Raw genomic sequence first — 13,985 nt, forward strand, 5'->3', positions numbered from 1 at the left:
CCACTGGGGGTTATTTTGGCTTCATTTTTGTACAGCAAAAAATTGGAGAGATGCTCTTCATACTGATAACTGGTCAGGAGTAAAAGTCTGTAGAACATGTTGAACTTGACTGAGTTGGATTTGCTCCTGCAAAGATCTCCACTGTTTGACAACATTGTTTAAAGTAGTCCTAGTAGTCATAAATTTATTTAAAAAATCATAGAAAAGGGAGGAACAGGAGGATGAATGGATATGGAACCCATACTAGAGCATGATGTGGTTGTGGCAAACACACCAGTGTCACTTCTTCACAAAAACTGCAGAAATGTATTGTAAAAGGATACAATTTAATTTCTGGTGTGGCATTTTTTCATTCGTGTTTACATCCTTACTTTCACTGAGAAGATTACTCCATGGTTTAGGTCACTGAGGTCTGTGGTTGATGCTTTTGGGCTGTGTAAACAGAGCTGGTGTCAAAGTTCAGCCCCCTGAGCAAAGTTTCAAGCATTTTTGTTGCCGAGGAGAAGGTAAGCACCAAACCCTGTTTGTGGTAAACTGATTTTATTCATATTTACTTAAATTAAAGCATGTTATAAGTACTTCTTAGGATAGATATGAACATTAATGGTCAGTATTCTTTAACAGGGTAGAGCAGTGTTTTGCAGAAGTTGGTTAATGTTGATAACTCATCTAAAATGATGCAGTCTTTACAGGAGTTTAGTAGTAATTCAGGGGTTTACTGGAGTGTCTCTGATCCACTCACAGTAATTGATAAGGTAAAATACAGATCTTGAATGACTTAAAAGGCTGCTGTTTGCAATTGATTTAAACCATTTTGTTTTTAGATTTTGTCTCAGGTAAGTCACTCACTTAAGCCAGCAAACTTGAGGGCATGAATTCAGTGAAGTAGGGAAAAAGACAACAATCAGCTGAGGAATGTGGCTGTCAGATTCTGAGAGTGGCCCCAATAAAGGGGGAGGGTGGTGGGAACAAACTGGAGAACTGGAGCAAAGACCATCCTCACAATGACCATGCTGGACGCATGCCCTGCAGTGACTGAAACACACTGCAGGGTGTAATGCAACTAGAGAGCTGTTTTGGTTTAATTTAAAGAAGAGAAGGTAATGTGCATCATTGTTTAATTAATGTGGCTTCATTTGCTTTAACAATGCTTACAGAAAGAGGATTTATATGGGAGGAGGGTTAAATTCAGTGTATAGGGCTGTAGTTTTTAAATACACGATGAGAAGGTGTTTATTTTGATAAGAAATTAACCAAATTTGATGTAGATTTGAATTTCATTCATTGCCCATGCCCACTTTGCTATCAAAACCTGAAAAACTGTTATTTAAACATCCATAACAATAAAAATTCCCATCTGAGATCAGTGCCAGTTGTTTGCCTGAGGAGAAGGAAGAGAAGCAGTGGAGGAGAGTAAATAGCTCCTGGTAAATCAGCCTGCAAACAGGGCAACAGTCTGCATTTGGTGCATCAGAAAACACCGTTTTCACTCTGAATTTTGATTTTCTCTCCTAGGATTTCCTTCAAAATCTGAAGAGAATGAGACTGCTGAGGAGAGCTTCAGCACTTCTCCTGAGAAGAGGAATTGCCCTTTATCAGACCAGATTGTGCCAGAATGGTAGATATCCTTTTATCTTCAGCATTTAAACACATGAAATGCACACAACTCATGACAAATTTAAAGTTGAAACAAAGCTGTCTTCCCCTTGCAGACAGTCTCTTTAGAGTTCATCCGTCTGTATCGCAGGCTCTGGCAGAAAACAAACCTGTAGTCGCACTGGAGAGCACCATCATCACACATGGGATGCCTTATCCACACAACCTGAGGTACTTCTTCAAGTTTTCATTGAACTGTAAATGTGCTGCTCAGAGCTTCTAAATCATTAATGCTTTATTAATATAGCACAGCAAGGGAGGTGGAGGCCATTGTGAGAGCTGAGGGAGCCACTCCAGCTACAGTTGGAGTGATCAATGGAGAGGTTTATGTTGGCCTGTCACCGGAGGAGCTCAACCACCTCGCCCACTGTGAGAGCCCCCTGAAAGTGTCCCGGCGTGATCTGCCCTATGTCATCAGCAAGGTGAGACCACAATATAGTCCACTCCAAATGTGGAGGAAATTTTCAAGTCCTGTTGTAAAAGTACAAACCCAATTTCAAAAAGGTTGGGACGCTGTGTAAAATTAAATAATAAGATTGCAATCTTTGAAACCCATATTATACACAATAGAACACAAACAACATATCAAATGTTTTTTTTTTTTTTTTTTTTTTTTACAATTTTATGAAGAATATTAGCTCACTTTGAACTGATGTCAGCAATGTGTCTCAAAAAAGTAAGGACAGGGCCATGTTTACCATTGTGTAGCATTCCCTCATCTCAACAATCTGCAAACATCTGGGAAGTGAGGAGAAAAGTTGTTAGAGTTTTGGGAGAGGAATGTTATCTCATTCTTGTCTGATGTAGGATTCTAGCTGCTGGGTCTTCTTTACCTGATATTTCCTTATTATGATACACCAATACACACATCTGGATTGCAGGCGTGCAAGTTCTGCAACTCTTCTACTGTGAAGCCATGCTGTTATGATGGATGCAAGATGAGGTTTAGCACTGTCTTGCTGAAATATGCAAGGCCTTCCCTGAAACAGAAGCTGTCTGGATGGGGAAAAAGTTTTTCTAAAATCTCTGTATACTTTTCAGCATATATTTAACTACTTTGTGCAGTGCTGCAAACAATTGTTGCTCCAAACAACAAAACTGATGACAAATATGGGAATACTGGATATAGAAATATGTAAGAGGAAAAGCAAATCTTTCCACTGGCTGCCAGTTCAAATGTCTGAATAATTTTTCAACTTATAATTTGAACAATGTAAACTGTGCATACATTGATACTTCCATTTATAACAAGCACAGTATTTTTAAGTATTACGTTTGCTTTTGATGAAAAAAAAAGACCTTGGTAAAGTTACTACAAATATGACTTGACTTGCCAAGGACATCATTTCTTGTAGAAGAGACTAAGTTAGAATTTAATGAAAAGGAAAGAAACAGATCGGCCCTGCGATTGACTGGCGACCAGTCCAGGGCGTACCCCGCCTCTCACCCAATGACAGCTGGGATAGGCTCCAGCCCCCTTGTGACCTTCAACTGGATAAGGGGTTTAAAAAATGGATGGATGGAAAAAGAAAACAGAGAAGTGACAGAATAGTTTTATATGTACCTATTGAAAGTCTATGATTTGCACCACTGACCCCCTCAAACCAACTATAATTATGATCTTATAATGATTTTTGATTGAAAACCATGATAGAATCTAATCCTCTTAGAAATCTGTAACTGAGGTTAAAGCTGGCATTTTGTATTTTGTTCTGTTTTTCTTATTTTTTAAACATTTTTCTCAGGGTCTCTCTGGGGGAACGACAGTGTCAGCCACCATGATCGCAGCACATCGAGCTGGGATCCCTGTGTTTGTGACAGGGGGCATCGGAGGAGTTCACAGAGACGGCGAGAACAGTAAGAAGACCAGACATGAAATGCTTTTTATACATACCAAAACTGGTAGCAGTTTATATCTTTATATTTTTATATCTTCAATTTATATATTTGAGCTTTGTTGTGACTCCCGTACACAATAATAGTGAATTAAACGGTCTCTCCCTCAAAGGTGGAAAGGGCACCAAAACTGTCAGAGAAGTCAGTTTTTATCTTTATTTTGTTGGAAATTGTAATTTAAGATATGCTATTTGCAAACTGTAACAGAGAGTTCAATATGTGAAGACTAAAACTGATTGTTGTTTATTCCTGCAGGTCTAGACATCAGTGCAGATCTTACAGAGCTCGGCCGGACTCCCATTGCAGTCGTCTCTGCTGGAGTCAAATCTATCCTGGACATTGGTCGCACCCTGGAGTTCCTTGTAAGAATATTTGCACATTTTTAAAGAAGTACTGTCACTGAACAATGTTACATCTGGCACGATGGCACTTAGGGAAGGATAGGGCTGGAGCAATGGTATCAATGTTAGTAGTTTTAAAAGCTTGTTAAGTATGTTTTTTATAATTGTTTTTGGCAACAAATAAATGAATTAAAAAGTCAAATATAGTGTTATTTTTTAGAAGTAGATGTTTCAGGACACACATAAAGTAAGGAAGGCTTTACATCAAAAAAGGAAAGAACAGAACTGTGAAGTAAGATGGGCCTAATTTCTACACTTTATTTTGTCTGTGTATTAGACTGATGTGATTTCCCTTTATATAAAACCATGTGACTACAAGTAAAAATAAACATTTGTTATATAGATGAAGGTAGATTACTAAAAGAAGGTTAATAAAAGAAAGTAGATTACTAGGCTGAGTCAGTATGACTACAATCTGTTAAAGAAGCAGATGTTTAAATCGGTTGAGTGTTGGTTTAGTTCCTGTATTAAATATGTGATATACTGTATATGTTGTATTGTTATCAACAAAATCTTTTTTGTCATCATTTCCTAGGAGACACAGGGGGTTTGTGTGGCCACCTACGGAGCATCTAAGAATTTCCCCGCCTTCTTCTCTCCACAAAGTGGGTTCATTTCACCGTACCAGGTCTGCAACCCCAAGGAAGCTGCCAAACTTATCGGTACATCAGCATTTTTACATCCTTAACAATGACATTTGTCTTGACCTTAAAGACATGCAGGTTGCAAAATTGAGCTTAATTTTAAAGAACTATGCATAGTAGCACTTTACAACAACAACACCATTTATCCAAAGTGCTTTACAGTGCAGAAATAGGAAAAATGAAGCAGAAGAAGGTAACATACTGAAGAGATTCAAATAAAATACTGTCTCTATTATGATTTATGACAGCAACTAATGGCTGTGTTTTTTCTTTACAGAGAGCACTCTGTCTCTGGGTCTGCAGAGCAGTGTCCTGATCGCGGTGCCAGTCCCAGAGGAGCATGCAGCAGTAGGCAAGGAGATAGAGGAAGCCATACAGACTGCAGTGACAGAAGCTGGGTACTGAAAGTTTCTGTGGGCTGTAATCTTGGTGAATTGATTAGACTGCTGATCTCAGCTGAAAAAAATCTTTTCTTGCTCTGTTTTTGGTTCAGAGCTAAAGGTATAACAGGAAGAGATGTGACGCCATTCATTCTTCAGAAGGTCAATGAGATGACTAAAGGAAAGTCCCTGCAGGCCAGTATCCTTCAGAAAACCTGAATTAGACAGTTTACATGCGTAGTTCAGGCAAGCTATGGTTAAAGATGGATTGAACCATTTAACTGGAATATTGTTCTTGTCCCAGTATACATGCACAGTGGATAAATTGATTTGTTGACAGGAGTATGGAACAAGTTAGCAATCAGCAAACTGGTTGTATGTTGAACAGCAAAAGCACTATACATTTTATACATAATCTTTGTTTTACTTTTCATACATAATGTGACGCTTGATATCCATTTGCATATGGTAGTATTCGGCAGACACTTTGCACTTACACTGTTAGATTTCCAGGTCATAATCAGAGACAGATGGTGGAGTATGTTCAAAATTCTTTGACCAGTCTTGCCTGACTAGTGAGGAGATGTGCAAGAGAAATCCTCTCCAGCAGCATTTCTTGGTGTGTTTGTCTAAATTTGAAATTTCAATTTAAAATGATTGCAGTTAAATGAACATGCTTACATACATTTTTAAGGCCCATTTCAGTTTGACTAACACAGTTAATTGACTTTTATACTTCTGCATGTAAACATACTGAGTCCAACTGAAACCATAGATTTGATTGTAATGAATGGTTGGATAACAAAGATGGCACGAAGAAGATTGTTGTTCAGCATAAGCAGATGCATGTTTCAGTGCAGCAGCTTCTGACAGTTCATTAAAACTGAATTTTCCTTGACCTGCTGTGCTCAGACATCGCTCTCATTCATAACAATGCCAAAGTTGGAAGTCAGATTGCCTGTGCGCTGTCAAAACACTCAAATGAGAGACGGACAAGAGGTGACACTCATCATCATGAGAAGCACTCCTCTGACTCAGAATCAGATATTGTGAGTATAAACACATCTGAAGGACTCATCTATTAATGTTTTTTTGATGACAAAAGTCTAAAATACTGTTTTTTTCACAGGTTGTGATTGGAGGCATAAATGTGGATTTTATTGCAAAAGGAAAAAACAAAAAACTTGTTGTATGTTTAATTAAAACACATTTTTCCTCAGTACTCATCATAATGTTAGACCGTATTACACAAGATACAAACTAGTCTGTCTTTTTCAGTTTGGACAGACAAACCCAGGAAGTGTGTGTCAGTCATTCGGTGGTGTAGGAAGGAACATTGCAGGTTGGCTTATATCTGATTATGTTCATGCACATCAAATCTGATTGTCTCACACTCACAGTTTTGTTTGTTTTTTTCAAGACTCCATGAGTCGACTCGGCTGCAGACCGTTGCTTATCTCAGCTACTGGAGCAGATTCACACAGTGATGCTGTGTTTAACCACTGTAAACATATGGTATGAAAACATGAGCGATGTAGTCACTAAGTACATTTATATTCCCTTCTTATAAACAGAAAAAATGTTCAGTTCTTAACTGTTTTTCTTTTTTTCTCTGTAAGAACACAAGTGGTGTGGCGAGGCTAAAGGAGCAAAGCACAGCCACGTACTGTGTAGTCATTTCTGAGAGTGGAGAACTGAGTCTTGGACTGGGAGACATGGATATTCATGAGACAATCACAGAGGAGTTTGTAAGTTATACTGACCAATGTATTCATTAGTTTTTATGCAGGGCTAAACACTAGCCCAGGATTTGTGTTCAAGTCCCATATGAATTATGTAAAAGTAAAAACTGAATATTAAATCATATGAGGCTCATATTGAGATTCATAGACTATACTTACTTTTTTGTACTTTATATAAAGTAGACACAGTACTCCAGTTCAGTGATTTTCAAACATTTTTTCCCGAAGGCACACATAAGGTTAAGCTAAAATCTAAGGCACACCATCTTTATAGCCATGCGAAATCACCTCTCTAATTTTTCTTACAGTATGTTTAGTTGATGTAGAGTTGTAATAATAATGCGTGGCAGTTCAAATTCACAACAATACACCATTTGGGAACAAGTGAGTCTCAGAAATACATGGTAAAATTAAAATTTTTACAGCGAACATTTCAGCCATATCAGCCCTATTACCAGTTGTTGATTTAAGCCATCTGCTGTAGCAAATTCAAAATTTTTTGTACCTTTAATTGGTCATTTTTACACCAAATCATCCAAAAAGGGGCATTTGAAACAAAGGTACCGTAAGAAAATTCCTGAAATACTACTGAAAATTTAAGTTTTCTAAGAGGTTGCCCAATTTCTTCGATAGCCATTTAGTCATAATAATCCCACATGGTTGTGCATGGTGGTATTCCCATGGCACACCTGGACTTGCCTCAAGACACACCAGTGTGCCTCACCACACTATTTAAGAACCACTGCTCTAGTTCAGTGGTTTCAAGAGTGGGTGTCAGGACCCCCCAAGGGGTGAGACAGTGAAGGAAGGGTCCAAGATGCTTTCCAAAAACGTATCAATTTTAAGTAATATTTTGACAAACGAAGGAAAACAACCCGAGGGCCCACTGAGAGGTGAGGTGGAAGAAGGGCCAAAACAGATGGATTTCTTGGTAATGATTGGAACGGAAACGGAAAAAGATTCGAAGATCATAAGACGATGCAGGCGTGGGTGGGAGAAGATGACCACGTTAAGAGGGTTACGGATCCACCAGGGAAAGAAGAGGTGCAAAGCAGGTGGCCAGCAGCAACATTGGAACGCAACGGCAGGTCAGACAAGAGGAACCCAAAGCCAGGTCACTAACCACAGTGCTGAGGGATCCAGCGTTGCTGAGGGAAGGGAGGCGGAGGACACAAGAGGGCCCCCGGTGGAAACCAATGCCTCTGAGAGTGGGACAGATGAACACACACCCAGAACACAGACTAACATCACCAACCATGAGCCAGGCCAGAGAACAGAGAGGAAAGAACCTGGGCGAAGGAAGCCGATCAAATGGCCCAAAGCTAAGGAGGTGGAAGTTTGGCAGCAGCTAGACAGAGACCTCAGTCTCATTCTGCAGCATTCACTGTGGGGCCTGGTAGAGACCAAGCTCAACTGCATTGGAGACATCCTGTACGAGGAGTGCAGAAGCAAGTTTGGAGTGATGGCTGAAAAGCGGAGACCTGGCCCAAATTAGAAGTGGAGGAGGGAGAGAGAAAAAGAGCAGCTGGTGAAGAGGTGCCGCCAGCTCCGTAAGCAGTGGAGGAAGGCAAGCAAAGAGGAGAGACAGGGCCTGAAGCTACTGTGGAGGGAGGTGAAGACCAGCCTTGCCAGCCTGTGGAGGGCAGAGCGCATTTGCAAACGCAGGAGGCGGAAGGAGAAAGAGAGGAGCGACTTCTTCAGAAATCCCTTCAAGCATGCGAAGCAGCTGCTGGAAGAAAAGAGAAGTGGGATAGCAAAATCAGAGCTAGAAAACTACATCAGGGATCAATACAGTGACCCAGCAAAGTCTACTCCACTGGGATCACCAGGTTATGTTCCTCGCCCAGCTCCCCCAGCCTCCCAGTTCAACGCTGCTCTTCTCCAACTCAGTGAAGTTGCAGATATCATCCGGAAAGCAAGAGCATCCTCTGCCCCAGGCCCCAATGGGATCCCATACAAGCTCTACAAGAACTGCCCAGGGGTGCTGAAACACCTTTGGAACATCCTGAGAGCAGCTTGGAAGAACTTAGTCATCCCCTCAGAGTGGCAAAGGGCTGTCACAGTCCTCATCCCAAAGGAGCCGAATTCCAGTATTATCAGCCAGTTTAGAGTATTGCTCTCCTGAATGTTGAGGGGAAGAGTTTCCTCTCCGTCCTGGCCAAGAGGCTGACCACCTACCTGTTAAGCAATGGATACATTGACACCAGCTGCCAAAAAGCAGGCATGCCAGGCTTCCCAGGGTGTGTGGAACACTCAGCAGTAATATGGGAGCAGATCCAGAGGGCGAAAAGAGAAAGAGGCGATCTGCATGTCGTGTGGCTGGACCTAGCCAACGCATATAGGTCTGTCCCCCACCAGCTCATCGAGTTTGCATTGGACTTTTTCTACATCTCTGTTTGCATCAGAGCCCTGGTAGCCAGTTACTTTAAAGACCTCCAGATGTGCTGCACCCACCAGGACTTCATAACTGGCTGGCAACAGCTGGACATAGGCATTGCCATGAGATGCTCGATCTCTCCCATCCTGTTTGTTGCAGCCTTTGAGATCATCCTCATAGGGGCAAGGAAGATGGTCAGAGGAGTGAGGTTACCATCTGGCCAAAGGCTGCCGCCAGTGAGAGGCTACATGGACAACATCACCACCATTCTCCAGACAGCAGCATGCACAACAAGAGTGTTGAAGAGGATTGACGAGCTCATGGGATGGGCGAAGATGAAGATCAAACCCTCCAAATCGCGCAGTCTGTCCATCAGGAAAGGGGTCAGAAGCGACCAGACCATCTTTGTCGCAGGAGGTGAAGAGATCCCATTACTTGCAAGTCAACCTGTCTGCAGCCTTGGCTAAACCTACACAGCTGAGCTCTCTGACAGACAGATGGGGGACACATTGAGGAAGCAGCTTGCAGATGGCCTAGCCAGGATCAACAAAAGCCAGCTCCCCGGCAAGTACAAAGTATGGTGTTACCAGGCTGTACTGTACCAACGGGTGATGTAGCCTCTGAAAATGATCGAGATCCCCTCCTCAGTGGTGAGAAAGATGGACAGGCTAGCAAACTTGTTCATCAGGAAGTGGCTGGGGCTACCGAGATGCCTCTCAGAAGTAGGTCTCTTCGGCAGAAACAAACTACAGCTACCACTGCAATCCACCAGCTTGGGCTTCAAGCAGGAGAAGGCCCAGAGGGTGCTGGAGTTGAGGGAATCCACTGACCAGCTGGTGAGAGCAGCTGACACCCAAACAAGATTGGGAAGGAAGTGGAATGCCCAGGAAGAGGCCGACATGGCAATCAGTAGGCTGAAGCACCGCAAGGTAATCAGCAGAGTCCAGGAGGGGGGCAAGCAGGTCTTGGGAGGGGCGCGACACCCCTGTTCTGGTCAAAGGCCTCCAAGAGAGAGCAGAAAGCCATGGTGGTGGCTGAAGTGGCAAGAAGCAAACAGGAATGCCTCAACATCAAGGCGGTATCTCACAGCCAGCAAGTAGGTTGGACAACGTTGGAAGGAGTCACGGACAGGCCCCTGTCATGGTCTGATCTGTGGAGGATCCTCCAAGCCAAGCTCAGCTTCCTGCTCAGGTTAACATATGACACCCTACCTTGTTCTCGAAACCTCCACCAATGGTTTGGTGTTGAAGAAACCTGCCCCCTTTGCAATACCACCAATGCAAGCCTTCAGTACATCCTGTCAGGCTGCAAGACAGCTCTGTTCCAAGGCCGCTACAGGTGGCGACACGATCTCATACTGAAAAAACTGGCAGAGGTGGCCGAGTCCTGCAGACAGGAGGCCAACTGCAGACCTCCTGCCCCAGCGAGACAGCCCATGCAGTTTACGAGGGCTGGAGACAACATCAAACCCCCCCGCCAGAGAGTCGCAGTGAGAATCCTCTCATCCGGCAGCCAGTGGACCATGAGGGTCGACCTCGGAAAACAACTCCATTTTCCGAGGGAGATCACAGAAACATTGCTCTGGCCAGACCTGGTACTGTGGTCCGAAACTCACAAAACTGTCCTGCTTGTGGAGCTCGCTGTCCCATGGGAGGAGGGGCTGGAGGCTGCCCATTAGCGAAAGCTCTCCAAGTACGCGGACCTGGTGGCAGAGTGCAGGGAGGCTGGCTGGAGAACCATCATATGCCCCGTCGAAGTGGGGTGTAGGGGCTTTGTAGGTTCCTCAACTGTTCAACTCCTCCGCGACTTGGGATGCAGTGGAGTGGAGCTTTGCAAAGCCATCAAAGAACTGACAGAAGAGGTGGAAAGAGGCAGTTTCTGGCTGTGGCTAAGAAGGAAGCATAGGAGTTGGGAGCCAAATAACACCTAGGGCATCAGCAGGGGGTGACAGGGAAATACCCCTGCCATTGCTCCACCTCCGTGAGATGTACTGGGGTTAAAGGAGCAAAACATCAATGACCAGAGGTCCCCAGCTGATGACCCTTTTCGGCCCATAGATGTTTACACCTGCACAAGGCACTGGTGGAGGTGCATCAGGCAGCAATGCCGAGCAGGCAGATCATCAGCCTGTTTCACTTAAAATTAATTAATGACCATTATCTTAAAAATATATGCATAAAATGTGTCCAGTTTAAACCAAAACCACAATTATTAAGGAAGATTAATGCTGGTGTAAAAGTAACATGTAAAAATATTCTTAAAATGTAAATTTGCACTTGATTTTTTTTTTGTAATATTGTATATGGAAACCAACTCCAGGGACAGGGACCCTAAACCAAACAGTTTAGGGCTGCATGGTGGTAAATTGGTTAGCACTGTTGCCTCACAGCAAGAAGGTCCCCAGTTCGCTTTCCAGTCAGGGCTTTTCTGCGCAGGTTTGCATGTTCTCCTCGTGTATGTGTGGGCTCTCTTCGGGTACTCCGGCTTCCTCCCACCATCAAAAACATGCTCATTTGGTTAATTGGTGACTCTAAAATTGGCCGTTGGTGTGACTGTGCCTGGTTGTCTGTATGTCAGCTGACCAGTCCAGGGTGTACCCTGCCTCTGGCCCAATGACAGCTGGAATAGGCTCCAGCCGGTATTAAAAATGGATGGATGCTCTAGTTTGCATACTGAAGCAATGGGGGGAACTTTTAAACCTGCATTCCTTCAAATGACCACCAGGGGCAAATTTATTGGTTGTGATTGTTTAGAACAAGGTTCTCAACTGATGGACCAGGACCCAAACCTGGGTAGGGAGGATGTTTCCAGTGGGTCACAAATGTGTGTCAGGGAAGACATATGGAAAAAAGTGCAAGTACAGAAGACGTATGTGGCTATACAATCAATTGTATTTTATACGTTGTCCTGTGATTAAGTAGATTTGTGTGAAAATTCTGCCTATACATTCTGTTTTTTTAAACAAGGCTGTTTTTCGAAGATAACAAGGAAAATTCAATAAATATCCAAATGTTCATGCTTTCTCAGCAATATGGAGTAAAATAAGATGTATTAATGCATCTTGGTTTTGTCCAGTCTCTTTGTTCAAGCATGTTTTTTTCTATTTGCAATCCAAACTGCAACATTTTTCCTCAGATACATTTGAGAAGTTGAAAATTCTAAAAAATGTGGGTCACAATTTCTCTTCTGGAAGATGTGGTGGGTACTGATTCTTCATCTGTTTAACAAAGCTTTAAAATTGTCACTGCATATCCTTAGAGTCATCCTATTACCCCTTGTTTTTAGATGTATTTAATCAATTTCTTTATTCTACTCTTGGAAATCTGTTTTCCCAGGTGTCACAGTTTGAAGAGCAGTTTTCTTCAGCCACACTTGTTTGTCTGGATGGAAATATTCCTGTCTCTACCATCAACTACGTTTGCTCCATCGCTGCTAAATACAACATCAATAGTAAGCACAAGGAGACGCTTGTTACATGATCTAAATGATGAACAAGAGCTCTCATTGATTTTAACACAAAACAATGAATGTGTGTCACAGTTTGGTTTGAGCCCACAGATTCAGAAAAGGCTTGTAAGCCTTTCCTTTCAGACGCCTGGAAGTCTCTGTCGTATACATCCCCAAATCTGGCAGAGCTCGTCACCATGAACAGAACACTAGGCCTCCCTACACCTGAAGGTAAACTTTAATTCTTATGGCCCAGTGAAAGCCATAACAGTCCAAGTTCTTGTGAAAAATACAGATAGTTTGATTGGTGCTGATAATGTAATTCTATATCATGGGGTGGCAGTCATGCCAAGCTGTCCTGATGAGGTGCTACGTGTCGCTGTGGCTCTCTCACGCCCCCTCCTGGAGCACCTGCACTGTCTTGTGGTGACTCTGGGGGCAAATGGGGTGTTGCTGTGTGGAGAACATGAAGCAGGCTCAGTCAATCTGCAGCCAAGAAAACAGAATAAGGTAAAAAAAAAAAAGTTGTCTTTTTTTAATGATAAAACTCAATTTTATTGAAGCTTAAGCGATTATGTTTTCTGCATGTGTTTGCAGAGGAAGCACCTCTGTGCTCTTCACTATCCAGCACTGACGGTGACAGAAGAGGAGACAGTGAATGTGTCAGGAGCTGGGGACAGGTGCTGAAAATTTGCTTCACTTGCTTTGTCACCAATAATCTTTTCTTATTTTCTCTGCTTCACTTTCACCCTCTTTTTATTTCCCATGACCTGTTTCTCCAACTGCTCCTGTCACACATTCTCTATATACTAAAGCTAAAAATCTTAGGACACTACAAAAACAAACTCTCAGCTTAAGTGTTCCCCTCTGTGTTTCCAGTCTTGCAGGTGCAATAATGGCCGGGATCTTAAAGCATCAAGACACAGACAGCTGTGTTCGGACAGGTCTCCTAGCTGCACGGCTGTCCCTTTTGTCACCGCACCCCATCGCTCCCACACTAACTTCAGGCTCTGTGGATCCCAACAAAATCCACACTCACTCCTGGCCAAAACCCACCTTCATGTGGATAGATTAAAAAATGTTTTAGTGATAAAATGTAAGACTGGATCCTTTTAGTATATTTTACATTTTTTTCCACTAAATGTTTTTTTTAAATTCTGAAATCTGCATGTAATTTAGGGATGGAGGAGCTGAATGACTTTGTCAAACATTAAAAGCATAAAAGAGCTAACTTGACTGGTAGAAATTTATCTGAACTTTCTCTATTTTCCCCTAACTGGGCTTGAGTTAAAATAAACAATCTTTGCAAATAAATTGTGAAAAACAATAGCAAGGTTATGTGTTGTTTTAACTATACAAACTGGTAGAGGAAGCCTTCAGGTCAAGTAGAATAATCAGTTGAATGTAAGCCAACAATGTTCCTGCAAAATTTATAATTTCAG

At 42.5% G+C, this 13,985-nt stretch overlaps 1 protein-coding gene across 2 annotated transcripts; it reads left to right on the forward strand.

The window, feature by feature from the left end:
- Positions 1 to 1,146: 1,146 nt before the first annotated feature.
- Positions 1,147 to 13,775, forward strand: zgc:136858 (uncharacterized protein LOC678543 homolog). Of its 2 annotated transcripts, XM_041796209.1 has the most exons (18): positions 1,147 to 1,618; positions 1,713 to 1,827; positions 1,904 to 2,078; positions 3,402 to 3,513; positions 3,808 to 3,914; positions 4,489 to 4,615; positions 4,875 to 4,995; positions 5,091 to 5,176; positions 5,890 to 6,026; positions 6,107 to 6,166; positions 6,256 to 6,319; positions 6,398 to 6,492; positions 6,597 to 6,725; positions 12,432 to 12,546; positions 12,637 to 12,774; positions 12,887 to 13,053; positions 13,141 to 13,223; positions 13,423 to 13,775. In XM_041796209.1, exons 1-18 carry the CDS (start codon positions 1,540 to 1,542, stop codon positions 13,616 to 13,618), a joined length of 2,106 nt encoding a protein of 701 aa, XP_041652143.1. In that variant the 5' UTR covers positions 1,147 to 1,539; the 3' UTR covers positions 13,619 to 13,775. The 2 variants fall into 2 exon arrangements, with proteins under 2 accessions (XP_041652143.1, XP_041652144.1); XM_041796210.1 differs by lacking the exon at positions 6,107 to 6,166.
- The last annotated feature ends 210 nt before the right edge of the window (positions 13,776 to 13,985 follow it).

Source organism: Cheilinus undulatus, linkage group 9 (genome assembly GCF_018320785.1).
Source record: "Cheilinus undulatus linkage group 9, ASM1832078v1, whole genome shotgun sequence".
Taxonomy (NCBI): Eukaryota; Metazoa; Chordata; class Actinopteri; order Labriformes; family Labridae; genus Cheilinus; species Cheilinus undulatus.